Source organism: Vombatus ursinus, unplaced genomic scaffold (genome assembly GCF_900497805.2).
Source record: "Vombatus ursinus unplaced genomic scaffold, bare-nosed wombat genome assembly UNPS02009205.1, whole genome shotgun sequence".
Lineage (NCBI taxonomy): Eukaryota > Metazoa > Chordata > Mammalia > Diprotodontia > Vombatidae > Vombatus > Vombatus ursinus.
Genome location: NW_020948983.1, coordinates 20,059,495 through 20,085,010, shown reverse-complemented (window position 1 = coordinate 20,085,010; position 25,516 = coordinate 20,059,495). Strand labels below are relative to the sequence as shown.

General features: G+C 38.7%; 1 protein-coding gene across 4 annotated transcripts in view; it reads left to right on the top strand.

The window, feature by feature from the left end:
- The window catches only part of SLF2 (SMC5-SMC6 complex localization factor 2), a 46,635-nt gene that overhangs the window by 7,190 nt on the left and 13,929 nt on the right, over positions 1-25,516 (top strand). For 2 of the 4 annotated variants that reach the window (XM_027851875.1, XM_027851877.1), the window contains exons 2-11: positions 1,718-1,761; positions 2,284-3,050; positions 4,752-4,809; positions 8,811-9,319; positions 9,974-10,044; positions 11,295-11,417; positions 13,558-13,725; positions 15,296-15,398; positions 18,644-18,719; positions 19,912-20,050. In XM_027851875.1, the coding sequence (XP_027707676.1) occupies positions 1,718-1,761; positions 2,284-3,050; positions 4,752-4,809; positions 8,811-9,319; positions 9,974-10,044; positions 11,295-11,417; positions 13,558-13,725; positions 15,296-15,398; positions 18,644-18,719; positions 19,912-20,050 (2,058 nt within the window). Of the gene's footprint in view, positions 1-921; positions 961-1,717; positions 1,762-2,283; positions 3,051-4,751; positions 4,810-8,810; positions 9,320-9,973; positions 10,045-11,294; positions 11,418-13,557; positions 13,726-15,295; positions 15,399-18,643; positions 18,720-19,911; positions 20,051-25,516 lie in introns of those variants that run through there. The other 2 variants (XM_027851878.1, XM_027851876.1) reach the window with 2 other exon arrangements.

Here is a 25,516-nt window from a genome sequence, read left to right as displayed (position 1 = left end):
CCAAGCTGGCTAGCATCCTGGAGCTGAGGTCTCCACGGTGCTGGAAAGACGGATGGAGGACCAAGTTATAGGAGTGGGTTTTGATGTAAGCTTGTGTTGTGTCCTTGGCTTTGCTAGTATAGTCTTGCTGCAGTAGTGTGGGAAGAGGGGTGCTGAGTGAGCTTAGAGTCCATGTCCCCAAAAGTAATCCCCCAACTGCTATTGTTTTTTTTTTTTTAATTTCTTTTGGATTCTGGGTGTCTTGGGTGATGAAAACAGCTGAAGTTGCTTTGTTGTTGGTAGAAAATTTTTATTTTGGAGAGGTTTGAGAGGTCATGGGGATCAGAAATAATATCTAGTCCCCAATCTTGTTGCTCACATGACCCAGAAGGTGACTGTAATATAGTTTTTTATGGTGCGATTCTTTTTCTGTTTGTTCGTTTTTCTATCCTACTTTCTGATTTTTTGTTCGGGCCAGGCTTTGCACACTTCTGGAGGAAAGGTTTGGTTTTGTTTTGTTTTTTGTTTTTGTTTTTGGCTAGGCAATGGGGTTAAGTGACTTGCCCAGGGTCACACAGCTAATTAAGTGTCAAGTGTCTGAGGTCATATTTGAACTCAGGTCTGCCTGACTCCAGGGCTGGTACTCTATCCACTGCGCCACCTAGCTGCCCCTTGGAGGAAAGGTTTGGACTGATTCTGTTGGTGCTTTCCTTGGTATTAAGTGTTGTTATTCCAAGCTCTCAGAGACAGATTAGGCTAGGGACCTGCAAACTTTCAGTCTTCCCAAAGTGTTCTGACCCAGGGCAAAGTCTGATCACTGACTCCCTAGTGAACAATGATCTGGTTCTGCTCGCTTCTCTTTGCATTGGTTCATATAGGTCTTTCCGTGTTTTTCTGAACCCCCTCCTTTGTCATTTCTTATAGCACAATAGCACTTCATCCCACTCATATGCCGCAACTTGTTCAGCCGTTCTTTAATTGGTAAGCATCCCCTCAATTTCCAATTCTTTGTTACCATGGAAAGAGTTGCTAGAAAATATTTATGCACACATAGATATATTTGAGAAAAATAACTCTTATTGACTGGGTAGACAGAAAGACATAATGGATGGAGAACTGTGGGTTCGTGTCTGTTGTTTTTCTCCTCCCCTACTCCCTGCCATACTGGCTATGATTTATGCTGGATGAGACACTTTTAACTCTCCATGTTCTAGACAACTCTAAAACTGTAAATGGCAGAGAATGTGCCAAAATGTATTGGTAGAGTTACCTCATCTGGGAGTCACTACACCAATGAAATCACAGATCCTGTCTCTCTATATAAAAAAAAAATACTAAAAGCAGCAATATATTTTTTGTTTTAGAGGAAGTATGGAATTGTGAAAAGAGCATTATGTTTTAGAGTTAGAGGTTAAGTTCTTACTACTGTGATGTTGGCGTAGTTATTCCTGTAGTTCTCATTTTAAAAAAAAGCATTAAAAGGGGGTGGGGTTGGACTTGATCTGAAGATCACTTCCAGTTCTGATGTACTATGATCTTTGATCCTAATAGCTACGGATTTCTCTGTTTAGCAGTATTATATTCGTTGTTATATTAACAAACCATTGTTGTTATGGACCGTTTCTTAGGGTATTTAAATAGCCACTCAATGTGGGATTCTTTTCCCTTAGTTCTGAATTACTGAGATTTTACATAATTTTAATTTATAATACTATATCATTTGTGTCTTATTTTTCAGAAATCAGTCAATTACAGATTTCTTCAAACCAGTCCCAAAGCAAGGTTTGTGTGCTTTTAAATAATTTCCTGCATTTTTTTTTTTTATTTTGGTGAGGCATTTGGGGTTAAGTGACTTGCCCAGAGTCACACAGTTAGTTAGTGTTATGTATCTGAAGCCGCATTTGAACTCAGGTCCTCCTGACTCCAGAGCTGGTACTCTATCCACTGTGCCACCTAGCAGCTCCTGGAATTCTTTTATGGAGTAAAGATAGACTGTTTTTCATAAACTTACTAAATTCTAAAGATAACAAAAGTCTGATATAGGAGTTTTTCCTACATTTAAAATTATAATAGTGCTCACAGTGCACATCTTTTAGAGTCTTATACACAGGCATTTCTGGTGGAAATAGAAGGCAATGTATTAAAGCTCTTAAAGTTGTAGTTACTGATGCCTGAAGTGTGAGTGCCTCTACTTCCATTGTAAAATTCTCTATCTTTATCCTAATCTAACTAAAATTTTACTTTTTCTATTTCAATTTTAATCTTTTTGACCTTTTCTGTTTTTGTTTTTAATTGAATATACAGATAGACTTGTGTTGAACTCACCACAAAGGACAAATCATAAATATGAAAGAGGTGGGTTATTGGACACCGGTATAGGACAATTTGAAAGAAAAATATCCGCAACAAAAAATATGTGTAAAAAGATGTCAGTTATATCACCAAACAAGAGTCCTATTATAGAGACTTTGATGAGAAGATTTAAAGAGAAAAAAGGTGAAAGAGATGCACCTGAGAGAAACCAGCCTCCTGTGGTGCAAAAAACCCAGTCTTTAGTGGTTGAAAAACCCCGTGTTTCTACTTTACATCGTTGCATGTCAAGGAATGAAATGAAAGACCCAAGGAAGCAAGAAAGATCTCCATTCAAAATGTCATCACATAATCATGGCAATATGAGGGAGAAGGCTGAGTGCATAGATCAAAACCAGACAATTACAGATGCCAAAAACTTGGTTTCATCACCAAAACCTGAGATTTTGAAAAACAATTCCAGCAAAATTGGTGGTAGAAATGACATATCGAGGTGCCAGCAGTTAGAATGTTCTGTGAAAATGCAACAGGAACCAGTTGAGTCTAAGCTTCAGTTGTCTTTAAAATCTAGTTGCAGAGAGGGAGAACTAAAGGAACAGAGTCAGAAACTATTAAAACACAGAGTCATTTCTCCAGAAGAGGCATTCTCAGGAGAAAGCAGCCTTTCCTCAGAACCCTATAACATAGATACAAAATTCACATCAAGACAGGAACGGACCATGCAGAATATCATCCCAGAAAAAAGCAGACTTTCAAATCAGGTATGTGTAGTAAGAACTGAGTAACTGCATTTGTAAAATCCTAGAACTTTTTTAATGCAGAAATTGGTGTCACACAATTGTCCTCAAATATTGAATTTGTATTAGGTGCTGGTTTTCTATCTTTCTTACGTCTATCCTCCGGAAGAATTCTAAAAAGTCATTCTTAAATTGACTCAGAGAAACAGGTTTTTGTTTTGTTTTATTTTGTTTTCCCAATGCTGGACTTAGAAAGTGATCCATTCTTTCTTCATTCTTATTTAGTGCAATCAAGTAGGAAAATAGTACCTCCCTGTTCTTATTCAAGCTACCACGCCAAATTATATCCCTGGGTATTGAAGAAATTGGCTAATGTGATTAAACTGCTGTCTATAATATTTGTTAAGATTACAGGAGGATTGAAGCCATTTTTAGGGAAGCAATGCTATGTAAATTTACTAAATTAATTTATTATTTATTAGTTAAATTAAAAAACTTCTCTGTATACCAAGCATTTAAATAGAGGGAGTTGATATATTTATTAGAGGTCTAAGATAAGGTAACATTAACTTGAAAACAAAATTTGCCAAAGAAGAAACAAAACGGAATTAACTTACGAATGTAAAGTTAACTGTCTATGCACTATGTATAGTTAGAGGAATTAATTGTATCTTGATCGTTTTCCCCTGGGGCAGCTAGGTGGCCCAGTGGATAGAGTGCCAAGCCTGAAGTCAGAAAGATTCATCTTCCTGAATTCAAATCTGACCTCAAACACTTACTAGCTGTGTGACCCTGGACAAGTCACTTAACCTTGTTTGCCTCAGTTTCCTCATTTGTAAAATGATCTGGGGAAGGAAATGGCAAAACAATACATTATCTTTGCCAAGAAAACCCCAAATGGGGTCACAGAGTCAGACAAGACTGAAATGACTGAACAACAACAACTTTTTCCTCTAGAACACCTTTGAAGTTGTTGGCAATCTTTGGTTCTTCAAATAGTGCTTGTCATCAGAGGCTAGTAGTGTCTTGTTTTGCAAGATGCCATTCGGGTGCATTTGCCTTTTTAAAGTGGGAGGTAGTAATGTACTTCCAAAAGTAAGCTGTTTAACTCCATTTCCCTAAGACAGCTGTTTCTGAACTACTGTTTTTACTCATGTTACAATGTAATTCATTAACCTTATTTAACTTTATTTTTCTGTAGGCCTTATGAAGTAGCTGGTTGTAAAGTGGATAGGAAGTCCTATCTACCAAATCTACCATAGACAGTGGTTGAATAATCCTGGGCAAATCTCTTAACCTGTTTGCCTCAGTTTCCTCAACTGTAAAATGGAGATAGTAATAGCACCTATCTCCCAGGGTTCTTGTGAGGATTAAATGAGATATTTGTAAAAAGCCCTTAGCACAGTGCCTGGCACCAGTATGTGCTATATGAATACTTATCCCGTTATCATCCCCTTCCCTCCCTTATTTAGTAGAATTTAAATTGAGTGTAAGAAAACTACTCTAATTTCTGAAGGCTAGTGTCCTTAGCTCTTATGGTAACAAAAGCTGAGATTATTAAACTGTAGCTCAAAGGTGCTAACAAATTTAAATCTAATATTAAAATATATAATTTTTCCTTACTCCCAAATTTTTTGGGGGGTATTTCATTTCTTTGTAAAAATAAAAAAGTGAACTTTCACCCACTTACACCTCAAAAGTGACTCTCTCTCATTTGGTTACTAGGAAAATGGATGCCGCTCAAGAAAAAGATTACATTCTGATTCACTGGAGGCTGCTTCAGGTAGAATCATACAATTAAACAGGATGTGTAATTGTAAATAAAGGCTTGCTTCTTAGTGACTGCATTTTAAAAAAAATAAAGTGATGTTACTTGAGAATATAATTTTCTTTCTGACTGTGAATTGAAGCTCTTAGATTAGTTAAGAGTGGTAAAATGATGATCTGACAGGAGGTGAAATCTTGAATTTACTGTATGTGAAATGTGTGTCCTATTCTCATTATTCTGTGTCCCATTTCTTCCCCTCCACCCCCAAAAAAGAAAGGGCTCTTGAGATAGTGTGGCATAACGGATAGTAGTTCTGGACTTTGGATCAGCAGATCTCTGCCCTCAGCCTTGAATGCTGTGTGACTTTGGACATGTCATTTAACCTCTGAGCTTTGGTTTCCTCACCTGTGAAATGGTGATAATAGTAGCACCTACCTTACAAGGTTGTTGATGAAATAAGGTAATATCTTACGTGCTTTGTAAATCTTAAAGATGTTGACAAATGTGAGCTGTAATTGTTCCATTTAACATTTTGGTCTTAGCATATGCATTGTTGTACTGATAGGACTTAGAGCTTGGAAAATGCTTTAGATCCAAGCCCATTCCTTCTTTTTACAGATGAGAGAACTAAGTCCCAGAGACAGATAGTGACTTGCCCAATGTCATACAGGTAATAAGTAGTCAACTTAGGTCTTCTGACTTAAGATCTAGTGTCCTTTTTACTATACTATGTTCTGATAAAGTTTTCTGATGAGCCTTGCCTTGTTCCACTTTTCCCTATCTTAGTATACCTTCTCATCACTTTTGAATATTTCTGAGAAAGGAGACTTGATTTAAACTCGGGTATTTCAGTTGGGTATAAAGACACAAATGATACGCTTCTCAAATCTGTAAATGACACAAAGCTAAGAAGGATAGTTGAGATTACTTATTGACAAAATCAGGATTCAAAAAAAATCAGTTGATCAGGTACAAAACGAGGTAAGTATAACTGTGTCATATGAAAAAGATTGGGGCAAGACTTAATGGTTTGCTCAGTGTGAGTCAACAATATGATGTACTAGCTAAAAATTGGTAATGGCTTCATTTTTTAAAAATAGGATTCAGAATGAAAGAGGGAAATCTCACTACAAACTGCCCTTCTAAGATAATATCTGGAGTTACTGTGGTCCTTTCTGGCTGCCACGTTTTAAGATGATCATTGATTAGCTAGGATATGTTCAGAGGAAGAGGACTAGGATGAAGAAGAGACAGGAGATCCAGAAATCTGTGGGTTGGTTGAAGGAATTGGGGATATTTAGCCTTGAGAAGAGAAATCTTAAGGAACAAGATTGTTGTCTTCAAGTATTTGAAGGACTATTATGTGAAAGAGGAATTTATTCCACTTTGCCCACAAAAGCCAAACAGAATTAGTAGGAGTAATGGACAGAAGGTCTGAAAATGTAGGTTAAGGTGCAGTATAAAGAGAAACTTCCTGACAATGAGAGAACTAGGCAGATGCGAAATTAGTTGTTCAGGAAGGGTTGTGGTTTCTCCTTTTCACAAAGTCGTCCTCAGCTAAAGACTGGGAGAACACTTATTGGGGATATTAACATATGAACAAACTAAATCTTGGAGAGACTGTATCTTGCCTATCATTGTGTGACTGGTAAGTCCCAGGTAAAACTTGAACCCAAATCTCTTCCTGACTCCAAATCCAGCTCTCTTTCTGCCATACTCTTTTTGGAACCTGTTATAGCTCATTAGTAGGGGGAAAACAGAAAATTGTAACCCTGCTTTACTCTCCTGAATAAGTCTTTGCTTCCATTTCAAATATAAATTATTAAATTATTAATTATTAAAATTGTCACCTATAACTGGCTTATTCAGCCCTTTCAACTAATACATTAAATTTCTTCCTTAATAATCCTCATTCTTCAGGTAGCTAGGTGGCGCAGTGGATGGAGTTCCAGTCTTGGAGTCAGGAGGACCTGAGTTCAAATGTAGCCTCAGAAACTTGACACTTAACTAACTGTGTGACCCTGGACAAGTCACTTAACCCTGATTGCCTCACCAAAAAAATAAATAAAAATAATCCTCATTCTTGATGGATTCTCAGTCTCTTTTTTTGTGAACAGTGAAGGAATTTCATATTGTTGTTCTCTGCATGACAATTCTCCATAACACGTCAGTTGGCTACCTTCTTTTGACTTTAAACTTCCAATTAGAACAGACTAATACAAGTCTATCCTCGGTCTCCTTATATTTTTCTTTTTCTCCCATCTTGTCCCATATCAGTTATTTGTGGCCTTGTAACAAGGCTCTGAGGGCAGCTAGGTGGTGTAGTTCAGGGTTTCTTAAACTTTTTTCCACTTGTGACCTCTTCAGTGCTTCTTAAACTATGGGTAGTGACCATATATGGGTCTGGAGTCAGGGAGACCTGAGTTCAAATCCAGCATCAGACACTTACTAGCTGTGTGACCCTGGGCAAGTCACCTAACTCTGTTTGCCTCAGCTTCCTCATCTGTAAAATGAACTGGAGAAGGAAATGGCAAACCACTCCAGTATCTCTGCCAAGAAAACCCCAATTGGGAGTCAAACATTGACTGAAACAACTGGAAAACAAAGCATTGTGACTTTGGACAAACCATTTAGACTATGAGCATCAGTTTCTTTTTATATGACTAAAATGACTGAACAACAACAACAAGGCACTTTATCCATTGGAAACTAAATTATTCTGACCTGTTTTTTCCAGTCAAGAAATGGAAGTACCTGCAGTGAAGCAAAGAAAATGGGACTAAGGCCACATCTGTGTATACAGGCAAATTGAAATAGAGTTGAGACATTTTAATATTTTGATAAAATGTGTTTTAGAATGCATCACAATTGAGTTTTATCAAACTCACTAGGATTTTGAAAAATGTCCCAGGTTACACTGATTTTGGGGTGTGTCCTAATTAAATTATCCAGATAATTAACTTTTCACACCTGTAGGGCACCATGTTATAAAGGAAAGAAGCTAGGGACCCGAGTTCTGATCCCAGCTCTCTTATGTGACTTTATCCTCTCTGAGTCTATAAAATGGGTGTTGTAGTAACTGTAGATTTTATTTCACTGGGGTGTAGTGAGGACCAAATGAGATGTGCTCTCTAAATGGTCACTATTTATGTGACTTTGGATAAATCTTTCCACCTGTGTGGGCAACAGCTCAGTTCTAGTGTCTGCCATATGAGAGGCAGTAGAGTACATTGATAGGGCCTCAGTGTCAGGAAGGCCTGGGTTCATATTCTGCCTCTGACATATCCTTGCTGTGTGACGTTAGACAAGTCACTTGGTCTCTCAGTGCTCCAGACAACTCTCTAAGGCTATCATTTGAAGAGCTGGTACTGATCTGCATTGGTAGAAGAAGTTTTCTTAATAGAAGTTAGTTATACTGATGAAAACACAAGTCTAAGTCAAAAAAAGCAAAATAGAATTGTGAAAAGTACACATTAGAAAATCACCAGTCAAGACAACAGTGTTAAAAGTAATGGTGTGTGGGGCAGCTAGGTGGCGCAGTGGAGTCAGGAGGGACCTGAGTTCAAATGCAGCCTGAGGCTCCTAACACTTACTAGCTGTGTGACTCAGGGCAAGTCACTGAACTCCAGTTACCCCCCCCACACACACAAATGATTCTGAAATCAAAGGCCAATATAAAGCAACGAACTCATTTGCAGAGAGACCCTTTTAAAAGTATAATGCATATGGAACTGGCCTGAGCAAGATTTGGCCTCAAGTTCTGATGCTGATTCTCAATGGCTGTGTGTACCTGGGCAAACTATTTACAAGGAAGTGTTGACCAGATTCACATTGCAAATACCAAAGAAAATTAGTTGATTGTGGGAATTTTGGTTATATTTTCAAGCACAGCTCTCACTTTTATCTCAGAAATAGCCACATATTTAAAACCAGCATCAAACTCTCAGAAAATACAGCTTTCTACAGTTTGGCATCAGATGGAATGAAACGTTCACTTGCTCCTTTATCTATTTTAGGTACTGAATTCTCTGGGATGTCAGATGCTAAAACATGCGTTGTTTCATCTTCTGAAAAAGAGAGAGAGGTCACCTTTCCTAAAGCACCTATTACATATCCTTCCGTGTCACCCAGGATCAAGAAACAAACAGAGAGGAATTTCGAAGATGTTGCTAATACATCTTCAATGAAATCATCTAGTAAATCTTTGCCTTTTCAAAACGGCAGTATTATTAAGAGTCCTCCAGCTGTACTTGGAGATGTTGTATTGTGCAGCACAAGCATTTCAATGCCTTCATGTAAAAACTTAGAAAATTCCAGTTCCACTAGTAGTACACCAAGAAAAAAACTAAAAGTTTATTTAGATAGTGATGAGGAAAATTTAGATTGCAACCTGGAAAGTGATGAGGAAGATGTTGCATTAAAACCACTGCAAGAAATCATGTCTTTGAATTCCAGTCAACCTACAACTCCAGAAAAACCTTTTGTTCTTTTAGAAAAGCCTAGAGCATTATCATCAAACGTTTCAGTAAGTAGTTCTGTTTGTTAGTATTGCTTTGAAAGAAGGAAGGTAGATTAAGAAAAAGCATTGTCTAAAAAAAAATTCTGGGTTTATTATATTACTTCCTAGTTTAGCAAATGAGTTCTCTGTATACTTTTAGTTTTTATGCTTTGTAAGTAAAATTAGGATGTAGAGGTGTCAGGAATTGGAGGCTGTAAGTCAGTAAGATCCTTCATTCTACCTTGGAAGAAGAGCTGAATTAAATTCTAAAATGTTTGGTTTTGAAATTTGGTTGTTGAATAGGCTACCTATAAACTCATTTTGGGTGGTAGCACTATTTTAGAATTTATGATTTAATGAGTTCAAAATATAATTAAGAAGTACAGCTGAGATGCAACACTGAGGTCTTGAGTTTAGGTACTCAGTTTCTTATGATCTAAGGTTAGCAGTACTGTATAAAGAAGATAAGGATATATTATTGAATATCTTAGTATTAAAATCACTTAACTTGATAGTAATGTCAGAAGTCACTTTAAAGAAAGATATCAATTTTAGCATGCATAGAAGGCTTGGAATAGAAAATGATCTTTCTGATTCCTGAATAATGACTCCCCAAATAGCCTAATTCTATTGTTAAAAGCTGTGTTGCAAAGTATATTTCAAATTTTCTTTTCATTATAGGTGAGTGTTCGTTACCAGCGTTTTGAGAACAGTTTAGAGCGCCTAGCAAAGGAGAGTGAAAATCTTCCAAGGTTAGCACTGTTTTATTTGATTGGGTTAACCATCATTCTTATGGAAGCATGACTTCACTGAACCCAAGGTTGTGTGGCCATAGGCCAAACTTTCTCTGCCAGCATAGTGCTTACCTGGCTTGTACACTTAAACAAGACACTCAGTCTCTAGCTTTCTTTGTCTATAAAGACATCCAAGATAAAAAATAACTGCATTTATGGTGGCATAATGGTCTCTTAAATCCAGACTTGAGGGTACTGGTGGTGAAGATGTCTCCCTCTTGTTGACAGAGAAGCATTGGACAACAGGAGCAAAATGAGTCATAGTCTAAGGCTGATATACAACAACTAGTTCATTGGACATACCCAATGTGTTGGTTTGTTTTGCTTAGCTCATAATGTGTTGTAGTGAAGGCTTCTGTTGGATGGAGACAGGTCATCGTTAGGAAGTGACAATGGCTGTAAGAAAAAAAATTATTTGCTTAAAAAAGTGGTCTCTCTTCATAGTATCAGTTTGTCTGAGATGTGTTATCTTATTCATAGACTATGAGCTCATTTTAAAATAGACTATTACATCATTAAATGGCACTGTAAAATAATTTTTGTTTCCCACAACAATAACACCTGATTGATAGGACAAAGCCTTAAGATCAAAAGCATAAGTAAAAATTGTTTTTCTGTTTCAGTGCTCATTGTACAGTGCTAACAGATGTGGTTTCTGCCCTTAAAAGTTGATTCTTGCTTGTTGACTCTAGGTTACATATTTGATGGGTGCATAGAAAACTTGATTAAAAGAACTTAAATCTACTGAGAAACTCACTTAACATTCTACAACACTTTTTATTGTTTGGCCAATATAAAATAAAATAATTTGTGATAAAAGTCATGTAAACAAATCAGGGGTCTCTATTCCCTTGGACTTTTTACTCCGTTTGTCATAAATTATTTAGGGACATTGAGGGCAACATTGAACTAATAGAAGGTAGAAGAAATCTTTTGAAAGACTATGGTGCTGGAGACCCTTTTAGAATACAAGTAACTGGGGACAAGAACACCCAGTTTATAGACTTCACATGTTTTAGAGATTTGAGCTACAATGCATTTTACATTTTGCTTTGAACCATAACTTAATCCCATGAAATGACTAAATTTGTCATACAGCAAAGTATTTTATAACAAAAGCTTTCTTGTTTGTTATAACTGGTCATAAAAATTGAGAGATCTTTAAAACATAAATTCTGTTTATCATGTCATTCTTTTACTTCTTCTAGGTCAGATAAATGGGAAAAAGAGCTAAAGGAAGATTTAGTGAAAGGTCAGGGAATAAAATCCCTAATGGAGACAGAAGAATCAGAAAATACAGATGACAGTGGAGAACTCCAAGAAGAGCATAGGTAAAAAGCTTTTTGTAAAAATACACTTAAATTTCATTTACACTTCAAGTTCTATATAGTTATTTAGTCAATAAATCTAATTGCCTCTTTTCATGCTGCTAGTTGCTTTGTAAGCATTGTTGATATGGGTTAGGAAAAAAGGCAGGACGCTATGATAAGGTAACAACGTGAAGGGCCATTTCTCAGTGCATTTATTTCCTGACTCAGTTCAACTTTTTCTCAAATACAACCATGACTTTGTGCTAACTAACAGCAGAAAGAGAATCATGTTTACAAACCTCATATTATACGTTTTCTCATGTTACTGTCCCTGGTCAAGGGTTAACTTAAATCATTAGGCGAGGGTCAGTGGTGTGTCATGGAAAGATGACTGTACTTGAAGTCTGAGTGACCTGGGTCTGAATAACCTCTCTTGAGTCTCAGTTTCTTCTTCCACATGGAGTGGTTATGAGAAAAACGCTTTGCAAAATTTAGAGCATGATATAAATGTGACATTTAAAATTTACTTTGTATCAGAGGTTTTTTTTTTTTAATTTTAAATGTTTTATTGATGCATTTAAAAAATATTACAATCACTTTCCAACCACATGCTCTCCACCATCACAGGACCCTCCCTTCCAAAGGAGCTTATTCAAACAAAACAAATAAATGCATTCGCCAGGTCTAACAATGCATGCTTCATTCTGCCTCTGGCACATCTCCACCCAGAGAAAGGAGGCATGTTTTACTGTCAAATCTTAAATTAGTTATTTCATTGAACAGAATTCTATGTCTTTCAAAGTTGTTTTCTTTACATTACTGTGATAATTGTGTTAAAAGTTCTGTTGATTCTCTTTATTTCATACTGTAGCAGTTCATACAACTCTTCCCAAGTTTCTCCAAACTTCTTCAGTCTTTTTTTTTTTTAACTGCAATAATATTTCTCCACATGCCTATAACACAGTTTGTTCAACTGTTTCCCAATTGGATATCTGCTTCTCCCACCAAGTTTTTTGCTACCACAAAAAGTGCTGTTGTAAATATTGTACGTGGGACTTTCCCCTTTATCATTGACTCCATAGAGTTTATGCCTAGTAGTGGTATTGCTGGGTGAGAGAGTATGTACAGTTTAGTGATTTTTCTTGTTTACTTCATCACTCACTTCCTGCTTCCTTCCCCTCTGATTGTGATTTCCTTGGGGGCTGGTTTTGAAAGCATTTCGGCATCCTCCCACACTGGGCAATTCATAGTTCACCAAGCATAGGTCTCTGCCTCAAGTGACTTTTGGGTTGTCAGAGCTGGTGGGTACTGTGTCCTTTCTCTCAGGTGTGGTGCAGTGCTACACGGCTACCCGAATGCATGGTGTTCTGTCTCGGTGATGTGACCCCTAGGCTGGCACCAGCAGTTCAGAGTGTTTTCTCTGGCACTGGCAGTACTGGTGCTTTTGAATTGCAGCCCCTGGCAGGCTTTTTCTCCTGAAGGGCTGTGGCCAAGCTGGATGTCAAGGGGACATCCAAACTTCTGGAGCTCAGGTCTTTATAGCTCAGGAAATAGGGAAGGGGAACTAGAGTGTAGGTTTTGATGTAAGCCTGTCTCATGTTCTTGGGTCTCCTAGTGCAGCTTCGCTACCAGTATCATGGGAGGTTGAGGAGGGGTGCTGAACCTCAGGGTCAGTAGGCATTAGTTTCTGGGTTTTTTTTTTTTAATCTTCTTTTGGATGTTGCTTGTCCTTGACCACGGAAACAGCTGAAGTTCCTTCACCTTTGGTGCATACTTTCTATTTTGGAGAGGTTTTAGATGTCATGGGATTGTATGTATCAGAGTTTTAAAAAGGCTATTACAACTACTTTCTCATTTTATAGATGAGGAAACTGAGCCCTGACAAGTGAAATAACTTGCCTGAGGTCACATACCTGGTTGGTATAAGAACCCAAACTGCTGAATCTGGGTTTCCTGACTGGCTGGTGTTCCTTCTGGTGTACTTTGCTACCTTCAAACTTGGCTCAATCTGAGCAATCCTTTAAGTTTTAGTCCTCCACAAAGTTGATAAAAATGCAGCATCAGAAGATGCAGAAATAAATATTCACCTGAGTTCTTTATTGTATATGAATACTGTTTAGTCCGCAGTAATGTGGGTTTTTTGTTTTTTGTTTTTTAATAGGGAGTTTATAAGGAAATTCTTCATTGCTTTTGATACCATTCCTGATTGCCATCCAGGCGAAGAAATATTTCACTGTTTCGATTATGGAAAAATTTTCAGTCAACATACATTGGACTTAAGGGACTGTAATTTTGTTCCAAAGAATGCTATTGAAGATCTTATCCTTAAGTAAGAACAGCAACAACAACAACAACAAAATTTACAGCGTAAACTAAAAAACATTGCACATGCAAAAACCTTGCAATTATAATTTGATCTTAAGCATTATTCTTCTCGGAGGGTGATTACTTTCTATAACCTGTCTGGTATGCTCTTAAACTTACTTTTGCTTCTTGTGTTGCCTGATTAAAAATAGAAAGTGGCACGTCAGTTCATTATGTTACTTCTCCAGAGTTGATGCAGTCTGTCGCAGTAAGTCTATTCCCATAGATAATAGGTTCCAGGGAGTCTAGCTTAGCATTGTCATTCCACACCTGGCGAGAATGTAAATAAAAACGGCAAGCTGAAAGAGTGAATGGCAGTTACACCTGAGCCTTCATGAGCTTTTTTTCCTTCTCAAATAGGTTTCTATCCCAGAGCTTCTGGTATCTACCCCTCTGACTACCAGTAGTCCTGGGATATTTACTGATAAGTTACAAATAGAGGCTAGATAGAATTTCAGGCTGAACTGCAAGTGAGCCAAGGGAGTGGCCTGTTTCCTACGTGACTTCAGAAGTGGAAACAGCTGTCAGGAGTTACAGAGCTGAAAGGTAACAGGTATTGCAGGATCATAAAACAGAGCTATAAGGGACCTTTTTAGAAGTCATCTTTCCAGTCCAGCTCTCTCATTTTATAGATGAAGACTTAAGACTAAAGAGGTGGAGGGCCCTGTAAGTGGCAAAGCCAAGATCCAGGTCCTCTGCTTCCACCATCACCTGCTCTTGCCCCTGTGCCTTTCTAACATGTAGATAATCAAGGCTCAGCTGATAACTGCCAGGATAGGGATAGGGATGTACGTGATATGTGACGGTCCAGCAGAGAAAGAGAACCTAAAGTAACTGGGAGTAGAGATTGGAGGGGTGGTAACTCTCTAGGACTCATACTAGAGATTCAGGGTAGGGACTGAGAAGTTAGCCGATAATTTCCTTACTTATGTTAGGGACCTGTCTTACTCTACTATCTTGGTTTGTCCCTGAATTTCATAATAAATGCTTTTTAACTTGAGCACTTCAATTGAATTAGAGAAGGGAGGTGTGCTTGTCCACAGGTAACCTAGAAGAGGTGGAGTAATCAGTGTAGATTACTCCACTAGACTAGACAAGGCCTACCTAGCAAGGAAGAGAGAGGAGAGGGGCTGACCCCCAAATTGCTCTGGGATATAGTCCTTTAGGTAAGGAAAACCTTATAGAACATGCTTGGAGAGTAACCTACAGACCTGTGTCTCTTCCATCTCCAAGCCATTTTGTAGAGGATAGGTGGTTCCTAGTGCTTGCCTAGAAGCTTAAGTCACTGTGCCAAGCAGTCTGTTCCAGCCGTTCCCCTAGAGCATAGCCATTGCGTACCAAATCAGAGCAGACCCTAAACCAACAATGGTAGGTTGTGTTTGAACAAGTTGTGCATTCATGATAGGCATTGTTAACCAGCTGCAGAGGATGAGATCACTGTGCATTAGCTAAACCAGAATGAGGACCTTTCTCTTTTTCAGTTGAATGTTACCATAACGTCCTGGGGTATAATATTGGTTTCCCTTGTTTTGCAGATCAGGAAGAACACAGCAAATTTTTTTAACAACACAAGGATATCTCAGCACCGCCTATTATTATATCCAGTGTCCTATACCTGTGTTAAAGTGGCTGTTTCAGGTGAGAGGAATAATGTGTTTGCCTCACCTTTTGGGTTATCTCTCTTTATGAGATTATGAATTCCTTGAAGACAAGGAACTATGTCTTATTAGCCTTTTTATATGTCATAGCATCTAGCACAATAACTCACACACAAAAAGTGCTAGATACCTTTGTGGAACGAGATGAAAATCATTAGAAAGGTATTACAAGGTAAGAGGCGTTATCCTAAAGCAGCCAATAGTATTTATTTAGTACCTGCCATGTGCTAGCCCCTGTTAGACACTTGGGAGACTAAGACAAATGCAATGGTCCCTGTTGTCAAGGAGTTTATGTTGTCTTGGGGAAGACAGCAAGTAACAGTAACAATCTGCTACTTAGCATACTAGCCCCTATGTGCCAGGCACTGTGCTGGGGGCTAGGGAGACAGGTCCAAAGTATGAAACATTCCCTACTTGTAAAGGATTTATATTTTTGTAGGGGACACAATGGCTACATGTATAAACATATATATATGCATATATACCTGTATATTCAGACATAAATATAAGGTAATTTTGGGGAGGGCACTAGTAACTGAGAAGATCAGGGGAAACCCTCATGTGGTCTTTAGACTGAACTTTGAAAAGTATTAGGGATCCTAAGGACTGAGATGAAGTGGAATGGGAAACAGCTGGGATAAAGTCACAGAGATGGGAGATGGCATGTTGTGTCTGAGGAACAGCAAGAAAGAAGTCCCCTCTTTTTAATGCTTCTCATGGCTAGAAAGGTAGGTTGCAAAGGGCTTCAAATTCTCAATAGAGGAGTCCCTGTTTGATCCTAAGAGGGAAGCCACTGGAGCTTATTGAGCAGGAGAGTGGTGTGGTCAGACCTGTGCGTTAGAAATATTACTTGGGCAGCTCTATGGAAGACGGATTGGAGAGGAGGGGAGAGCCTGGAGGCAGGGAAACCAGGGAGGAGGCTGTCCAGCTGAGAGGAGACAAGGGCCTCAGTTGAGATTGAAGCAGTGTGAGTGAAAAGAAGGGGACAGACAGGGGAGGTACTATGTCAATACAGTCAGAGATCTGGCAACTGATTAGATCCGTGGAGTGAGAAATTGAAGATGACTCCAGTCAGCAAACTGCTCCTCATAATCTCCTCAGTATTTTTTTTCCTTGGTTTTTGTGACATGAACAGTTTGCTTCTTCCCTGTCTAATAGAAACAGTCTTGGAGATACTGAATGGATGATCTAATGAAGGCTGTGATGAAGTAAAAAGAGGACTGACTTGATAGGAGACCTGAGTTCTAGTTCCAGTTCTAGTTCTGCCACTAAGTAGGCAGCTGGGTGGTACAGTGGATTGCACGCTGGGCCTGGAGTCAGGAAGACCTAAGTTCAAATGTAGCCTCAAACACTTAATAGTGGTGTGACCCCTGGACAAGTCACTTAACCCTGTTAGCTTCAGTTTCCTCATCTGGAAAATGATCTGGAGAAGGAATTGGCAAACCACTTACCTTTGCCAAGAAAATCCCAAAAAGCATTACAAAGAGTCAGACATGACTGAAATGACAGATCAACAAAACACTGTGACTTTGGACAAACCCATTTAGACTCTGAGAATTAGTTTCCTTTTATTCTAAGTGAGTGGAATGGTCTCTCTCTAGTCACTTGATGAGCTCTAAGGTATTGTAAAATTCTTAACGTTTTAGGATTATTTGATATGCATGAGAAGTTTTAAGAGTTATAAGGGAAGTTAGATTACCTAGTCCAATCTCCTTATTTTATAGATGAGGTAATGGGCTAAGAGAGGGGAAGTGACTGCCAGTGTCACGTAGCTTGTTGGTGACAGAGCCAAGACCAGCACCTAATCTCATCACCTAAATCAGTAAACCTTCCACTAAACAATACTGCTAGTTCTAGAATTGGAACGAACCTGTCTTCATCTTACCTAAGTCTTCTGTCTCCATTTTTCTCCATTGTTCCTTCTGACATATTTTCTGGACCCTTCATCCTGGTTGATCTCTGGTTTTTCAGTGTCCTTCGTGTAGAATTGACTATAATGTTGCAGGTGTAGTTTGACCAGTAGCTTCTTCCCCCATTGCTGATCTTGAAATTCCCACGAATGATCTGAATGGATTGTATCTTCTTTCTGTTTTGCCCTCCCTGACCCCTGTTGGGTTACATAAAACCTGAATGCTGCCTGTAATTATCATTATACTTAATTGCATAGACAGAACCTAAATTGATCTATCAGCAGAAGCTGTAGTAACAGCTGGTAGTCAGCTAGAATCTTGGATCTTTTTTTTCACATGCACTACTATCAAGTCAGGTCTCTGTTACCCATTCCTTAAGTCATAGATTTTTAAAAACCTTAAGCTTAAAGACTTGACATTTGTCCTTGTTACTCTGTCTCATAGAGTCATAGGTTGATAGATCCAGAAAGAGACCAAAAGATCATCTGCCTAACTCCTTGTTTTACAGATGAAGAAACTGAGGTCCAGAGAAGGGAAGTAACTTACTCATGGTTGCATAGCTAGTCAGTGGCAGAGATGGCTGTTTAACCTCTTCAGTCCAGGCTGAATGGATCTGGATACTTTGTTGTTTGCAGAGCTGCCCTCTCACCTTCCTGTCATCGGCAGATTGGATATGCATGCCATCTATGCCTTTATCTCCGAGTCATTGACAAAACTGTTAAACAGCACAGGGTGGCAGTTAGTGACTACTCCGGGTCCAGCCATTCACTTACTTCCAAATTTACCTAAGTGTATGCTCAACTAGGTGGTACCTTTCTGTCTTGTCCACAAGTACCAGAAAGGACCTTGTCAGATGCTTTGTTTAAATCTAAACACCCTCCATCTGTAGTATTCCTTTGGTCCAGCAGTCTAGTGACTCTGTGCCAAAAAAAAAAAAAAAAAGATGCCATATTGTGTTCCTGACTTGTGAAATCCATTAAAACCCCCACATCTTTTCAGATCAGCTGCTATTCCTATTTTGTGCTTGCCCCATCTAAGCATCTATGTGTAAGACATTCTGGCCATTTCAGTCCCTTTTTGTGTCCCCAATGTTCAGTCATTTGTGGCTTTGCTACTTAAAAATTGTTTATCCGATTGTGACCCGATAATGTTACCACCCATGGCTGAGACTAGTACAGTCTCTTTTTGCCTTCATCTTTTTCACACATACTGCCCTTCAGCTCTCATTAGAAAATACATGAAATTGCCATGGTTTCAGTTGTGCTTTCCTCTAAATTTTGTGTAAAAAAATTAAATAATGATTTTCTTTTGACAGATGATGTCTGTTCACACAGACTATGTTGTTTCTATACAGCTTTTGAATACGTTGATAGACTTAACAGTTAGAAATGGTAAGTATGCAGATACATTCTTTCTGTTTTCTTAGTATAGAGCTGTTGGATGCTGCTTGCTTTGGGGCTCTTATGTTAAGGGGAGGTAGGAAAGGAGAGAAGAGAATAAGAATTTATATAGTGCCTACTATATCAGGCATTATGCTAAGTGCCTTTTTTAAAAAAATATCTCATTTGATCCTTAAAACAACCCTGTAAGGCAGATGCTATTATTTCCTCTATTTTATGCTTGAGGAAACTGAGGCAAACAGGTTAAGCAACTTGCTCAGGGGTCATGTAGCTAGTAAGTGTCTGAGGCAAGACTTAACTGAGGTTTTCCTCACTCTAGGCCAGCACTTTATACACTGTGCCACCAGCTGCCTCTGGAGAGGATTGAGTATGTTTAGTGATTTAAATTGCTTGTGTAATTTTAAAATATGTAGTAATGGAATGAGGTGCTCATGACCTGTTTCTGATCAAAGTTAAAAAGAGTATCTCTGTGTTCCAGTTGTACAGGAGAAAAGAGTTTCCAAATCATTTAAGTGACAGCCCTAATTGGGTAATTTCCCAGCTTGTGGGTTGCTTTGCCAGAAGTGTTAGTATAATTGGAAGTTAAAAATTAATTGGGATGTAGTCAACAGCAACAAACAGTATTACACTGAGAAACAGATTGGCATCATGCACCGTGATAAGGATAACAGTTGTAGACTAGTTTAATTTTTTCAGGGGGTGGAATTGCCATTTTTGAGAGAAGACTTCTGCACATAACAACATGTTCTTGTTTACTTGTGGATTATGTAAGTCTGTAGAAGGTGATTTACCTTCAATTTAGTAATAGGTGGCTCTCTAACAATATTATTTCGAAGTCTAGTTAAACATTGGTTAACTAGACTTAGACATAATTACTACTACTACTACTACTAGTACTATTACTACTACTACTACATTAGTAAATGTGGTTGAACAAATAACGAAAAATGGTTTTCTTCCTTACTGTCATTTATCTATTGAGCCATAGGTTTTCCAGATAAAGAATTGGTAGTATGCCTTTCAACTATTTTTAGAGTTCTCTAAAATCAGTTTATTTACTATAAAATCTTGTTCTCTCGTGTTAAATTTTACCTTGAAACTATGGGAACAGTGTATAGAAAATATTTTTCTAGTTTGGAAAAGTGTCTATAATAATGATATTAATATTTTGTCTCTTCTCTAGATGCCACTAGTGGATCATCAGTTTGGCCTTGGATCCCATCACTGTCTGATATTGCAACTGTGTTTGTCAACATGGGAGTTAGTTTTAAGTGTTTATTTCCTGTACGGAATCTTCAGCCTGTCTTTAATGAAGATATTTTGTAAGTTTGTTTTGGGGGGCAGGAAGGCTACTTAAGCTATGTTAAAGAAATGTTCTAAGTTTTCAGATTGTGGTATAAGAAGCTGTGTTTCACCCTAATTTTCTTGTCTACCGCTATGTACAGGAGATAGAAATGTAGCCCAGGGACTCCTGAATTGTAACACAATCAGGAGCTCAGTTCTTGTTATAAGTCACGTAAAAGTTGTTGATCTTGATATGTCTTTCTTGTCTAGAAAGTAGATTGTGGCCAAAAGAGGGCTTGCACTAAGTGAATTTGAGAGGGTCCAGGGATTGTAGTTCCTGTTGAGAACCAAGCATTGGTAGATTGAGTACAGACAATTCTTGCTTTATGTGAGTGGACTGTTGTGAAGAGTTCTACTTAAAGCGATGGGAAAGGGAGGGAGAAGGCCAAGGGGGCTGGCACATGGTTCAAGGACACATTGGGGCTGGGAACAGAGAAGTGAGATCAGGAGGGGTCCTGGCTGAAACTGAGAGGAAGAACACAGACAGTAGAGGACAGGTGACGGCTGGATGGATGGATGGAGCAGAATAAAGTTCTCTTCTCTCGATGCTGGAGATCTCCACTGTGAAAGTGGTGGTAATCTCTCAGCAAGTTTGTTCTGCTTTCACTTGGAGGGGTGTGTGTGTGTGTGTGTGTGTGTGTGTGTGTAATTTTTTGGTTTTGTTTTGTTTGGTGGGGGCTTTGGAGGTGGGTGTGTGTGTGTGTGTGTGTAATTTTTTGGTTTTGTTTTGTTTGGTGGGAGCTTTGGAGGCCATAGAGCACCAAGCTGAGGGGCAGAAGTGGAGAGTGCTTGGAATGAGGATTTCTTTCAGAATTCTTTACATAAAGTTGAATTTGTATAATACAAATTTATGAAAAGCAAGAACTTTCTGTACAGAGAAGTGGGAGAAATGAATGGTAAGGTGGTTGTGAGTAGAGAAAAGGACCATACATTTTCAAGATATTTCCAAAGTTTCCTCTTCTTACATCAGACGTTTGGCTGCCATTTAAATGAGACTTTTAATACATTCTTGTGCAAATGTGGTATGTAGATTTTTAAAAAGCACTTCATCTTGTTTAACCTTAGCAGTTGAAAAGATTTTTCACCTAGTGATCCAGAGCACCAGATTATTGAAGTTATTGTAATATAGTAAAAAGAGCCCTGGATTGGAAGTTGTCTTGTCTATTTTTAACCACTAACTAGCTGAGTGACATTGGGTAATTTACTCATCCCCTCTAGACTTAGTTTTCCTCATTGTACAATTGATCTCTAAAGTCTCTTCTAACAATAACATTCTATAACCATAATTCTGTAAGCTCTTTAAAAGTTCAGATCACTTCCCTTTGCATGTGCTCTGTAGCACTAGTAAATACATGGGTGATACTCCATAATAAAAGTTAACTCATAATTTGGTCTCCTGCAGGTTTGACAACTTCTAATCAGTTATAGGTGTATTTCATTTCAAAGTAACATTATATAGAGAAATAATTATCTTGAACTCAACTCAACAAGTTTCCAACTACAGCCTCTTAATTTTTAACCTCGTCCCTCAATAACATTCAGTGTATCAGCTCTGTGTCCTCATTGGGACCTGCAGTCATATGACACCCCCTAATTTACCCAATTCAAACCACTTTAACCATGTTAGATAGCCTACTCAGGCTAGAGGCCATGCTTAGCCAGTTTAATGCTGCCCTTATTAACATTCCAGATCCTCCTGGCCCTTTAACCCATAGTTAATAATGGCCATGCATGGATCATTCTGACCATCTCTGTTCTTCATTCCTTCTTCTGACCCACAGAGTATCACTGGGAAAAATTGCAGACTGTGTATAAACCTGCACAGCAACAAATCCTGTTTAATTTCAGTTAGGTAGTTATTGCTATGCTCAGTGGTCCTGTTTTTCATCTCCCTTAGATTCCTTAGCATTCTTCTCTACCAGTGACTGTTCTTAAAGTATTGTTAATGGTAGTTGTGATGGTGGAGGTAGTGGTAGTGTAAATCTTCACCTTTTTCAAATTCTCACGTTCACCATCTTTCAACTCATAGCAAGTATGATGATCTCTTTACTAAGAAAATCAAGAGTCCCAGAAGGGAACTCCTTTGTTTTGTCTCCTTTTTGCCTCTACTTATCTCTCTGTTTTCTTTCTACCTCAAAAGAAGTGAGACATTTCCTTAATCTAGTACTAACTGTTGCTTTTAACCCTTTTACCTTCTTGACCTTGTTTTCTCAAGCAAAATGTCTATCTCTGGCATCTTTAGACCCCAAGGTTGTGTAGTTGATAGAGTGCTGGGCCTGGAACCAGGAAGACTTGACTTCAGCTATGGCCTCAAACACTTACTACATTTGTGATGCTGGGCAAGTCAGCTTAATCACTTTTTGCCTCAGTTGCCTCAACTGTAAAATGGGATAATAATAGTGCCTGCCTCAAAGGTTGTGGTGAAAATCAAATGAAATCATATTTGCAAAGTGCTTAGAACAGAGCCTGTCACATAATAAGTGAGACATAAATGCTGCTATTATTAATATTAATTTTTGTATTCATTCCTTTTTCTTATAAACGTGCAGATTTACTTTCTTTTTTTAAGAAAAACCCTTCACTTGAACTTGCTGACAGCCTTCTAGCTACCCCTCTGTTTTTCTTCCTTTTACAGCCAGATTGGTTTCTAATTTATTTCTGGTCCTGACTTCTCTGCCTGCCTCTAGAATCTTCCGTTCCCAATTCATCATATACACTAAGTGCCTGATGAATTCTCTTAAAGTATAGTTGTGATAGTTATGATTGTGTTACTCCTTTGTTCAAAAACTCTTCCTGACTCTCCGTTTCCTTACAGGCTAAAAGCTCCAGCTCATTAGCCCAGCATTCAAGGTCTTCCATATTCTAGCTCCTTTTAATCTCATACTTCCATAAAAACTTTAGCTTCCATTTACTTAGAATGTACTTTGATTTTCTTGCCTCCATTCATGCTGTTCACTCACATAGCCATCTAACTCTAGTTAAGCCCTCTTCACCTCTCACCTGAAGTGTGAAAGGAGCCTCCTTGCCTCTAATCTTTCCCCATACCAGTCCATCCTGGATGCCCCCAAAGTGATCTTCTCTAAAATGCAGTTCTGAACAGATCTCTCTCTCTCTCTCTCTCTCTCTCTCTCTCTCTCTCTCTCTCTCTCTCACACCCACACCCCCCCCCAATGGTTCCCTGTTACCTCTATAGCCAAATATTAGCTCCTCTATTTGGTAGTCAAACCTCTTTTACCTGGCACTATCTTACCTTTTTGGCCTCATGACATGTTATTTCCTGCAGTGATCTTTACCGTCTAGTTAAACTGGCCTTCTGGCTGCTCCATTTAACTTCTCTTTGCCTTTGCTCTAACTATATCTTGCTTATATAATGCACTCCTTTCTCACCTACGCTCCTTAGGATCCCTGCTTCTCCTTAAGGCTGGGCTCAAGTGCTGCCATCTTTGTGATTCCTTTCCCAATCAGTTCCCTACTCCCTTCACCCTCACTAGTATATTTCCTCACAAGATTATCTGTTATATAGGTACTGGTATGTACTTATATGTATGCATGTCGTCTTGCCTGTTAGAATGTAAGTTCCTTGGTGGCAGGGACTGTTCTGCTTTTGTAATTGGTATATAGCAGCCATTTAATAAATACTTATGGATTGATTGAACTTCACCACCCCCCCCATTTCCTAGAGAATCATAGATTTAGAGCTAAAAGGGATCTTAGATGTCATCTAGTCATCCTTTTTTTTTTTAATAAGAAATTAAATTAAGACCCATAAAAGTTAAGTGACTTAAGGTTTTAAAATGTTTTCCTGGCCAGCTAGGTGGTGCAGTGGATAGAGCACTGGCCCTGAAGTCAGGAGGACTTGAGTTCAAATGGGGCCTCAGACCAAACACTTGACACTTAATAGCTGTGTAGCCCTGGGCAAGTCACTTAACCCCAATTGCCTTAAAAAAAAAAATGTTTTCCTACAACAACCCATATAGTTTGGTATTGTAATTATTATCTGCATTTTGCAGATAAGGAAACTGAGGCTGGGAGAGGTTAAAGGACATGCTCAAGGTTATATATTTACTAAGTATCATGATGGGATTAGAATGTAGGTCTCTCCTGCTTTCAAGTCCAATTCTCTTTTCGCTTTAAAATTAGTGCTGCATCCCAGTGCCTGCCTATCCATATTTATCAAGACCAGACTCAAATGTCAATCTCCAGTGCAGCCTTCATTGTTTGTTTGAACCACAAGTCTCAGATTCTAACAGTTAGAAAGGATTCCAGTTCCCTTCTCCTCATCTACTTCAGCCCTACTTTTCCTCAGTCCCTATCCTATTTTGCCCTCCCCTTCTGTTATGCCTTCAGGAACTCTCACTCTATTGATAACAAATTTCCCCTAATATTAGACTTCTCATTCTCCTATTTTTTCCATCTTAGACTCACAGAAACATATGACTAGCTGCCCTCTCTGGTGCTAGACATACTGTTTCTTATGTTCCCTATACACTTAACTCTCCAAGAGAAAAGGGCACACTCTGCTCCTTCGGCTACTTTTAGATTTTCTTGCCATTGTCACTCGGCGATTCCACCTTTGAGGTTCATCCCATTCATTTATTGAGTGCTCTCCCCAGAGCTTGGTGGCGTGTTCTCTGCTCTTCCCAGATCACTCTCCTTCCTTTCTCAGAGAACTCAACACTGGTTTCATAGTCCTCCTCTTGCCCTCATATTTCGGGGTTTTAGTACACAAGTTGATGTCCCTTCAGACACCCTGGTCTCTCAACTTTGCCAGCTTCCACTTTCATTTCACCTCAGTCACATATATGAATTGGTCTCACTGTCCTTAACCTGCCGCTGTAAAATAAAGATGACCTGTCCCTTATGTCACCTTGCTGGAAGTCATTTAACATCCCTGCGCCTCAGTTTGTTTAACTGTCAAATGAGAGGGTTGGACTAGATGTCCTCTAAGGTTCCTTTCAGCTCTAAATCTATAATCTTATGAATCATCACTGTCATTGTTTGACCTCTGATTTGGTACTCTGAAATTCACCTCTCAGACAAGAACCTTTTATTCTCTCTCTTCCTCACTTCTCCTGAACTTACTCTTTATCTTCAGTATGACCTCTATTCACTTACCCCTCTCTCCATTCCTAATTCATAATCCCCTCTCTTTTCTTTCTTTGAAATCTTGAACTTAAGGGCACCCAGTCACCAAACCCTCCGCCTCAGTTTCTTTGTGTGTACAGTGAGGGGGTTAGATTGGCTGACTTCTGAGGTTCGTTCCAGTTTTAGAGCTATGATTGTAAATTTCTTCTTCTCATATTCCCTCAACAAGTCACTTTACCTCTGTCTGCCTCAGTTTCCTCAACTGTAAAATGAGGATAATAATAGCACCTATGTTCCAGGGTTCTTGTGAGGATCAAGTTGTATAATATTTGTAAAATGTTTTACACAGTGCCTGGCAC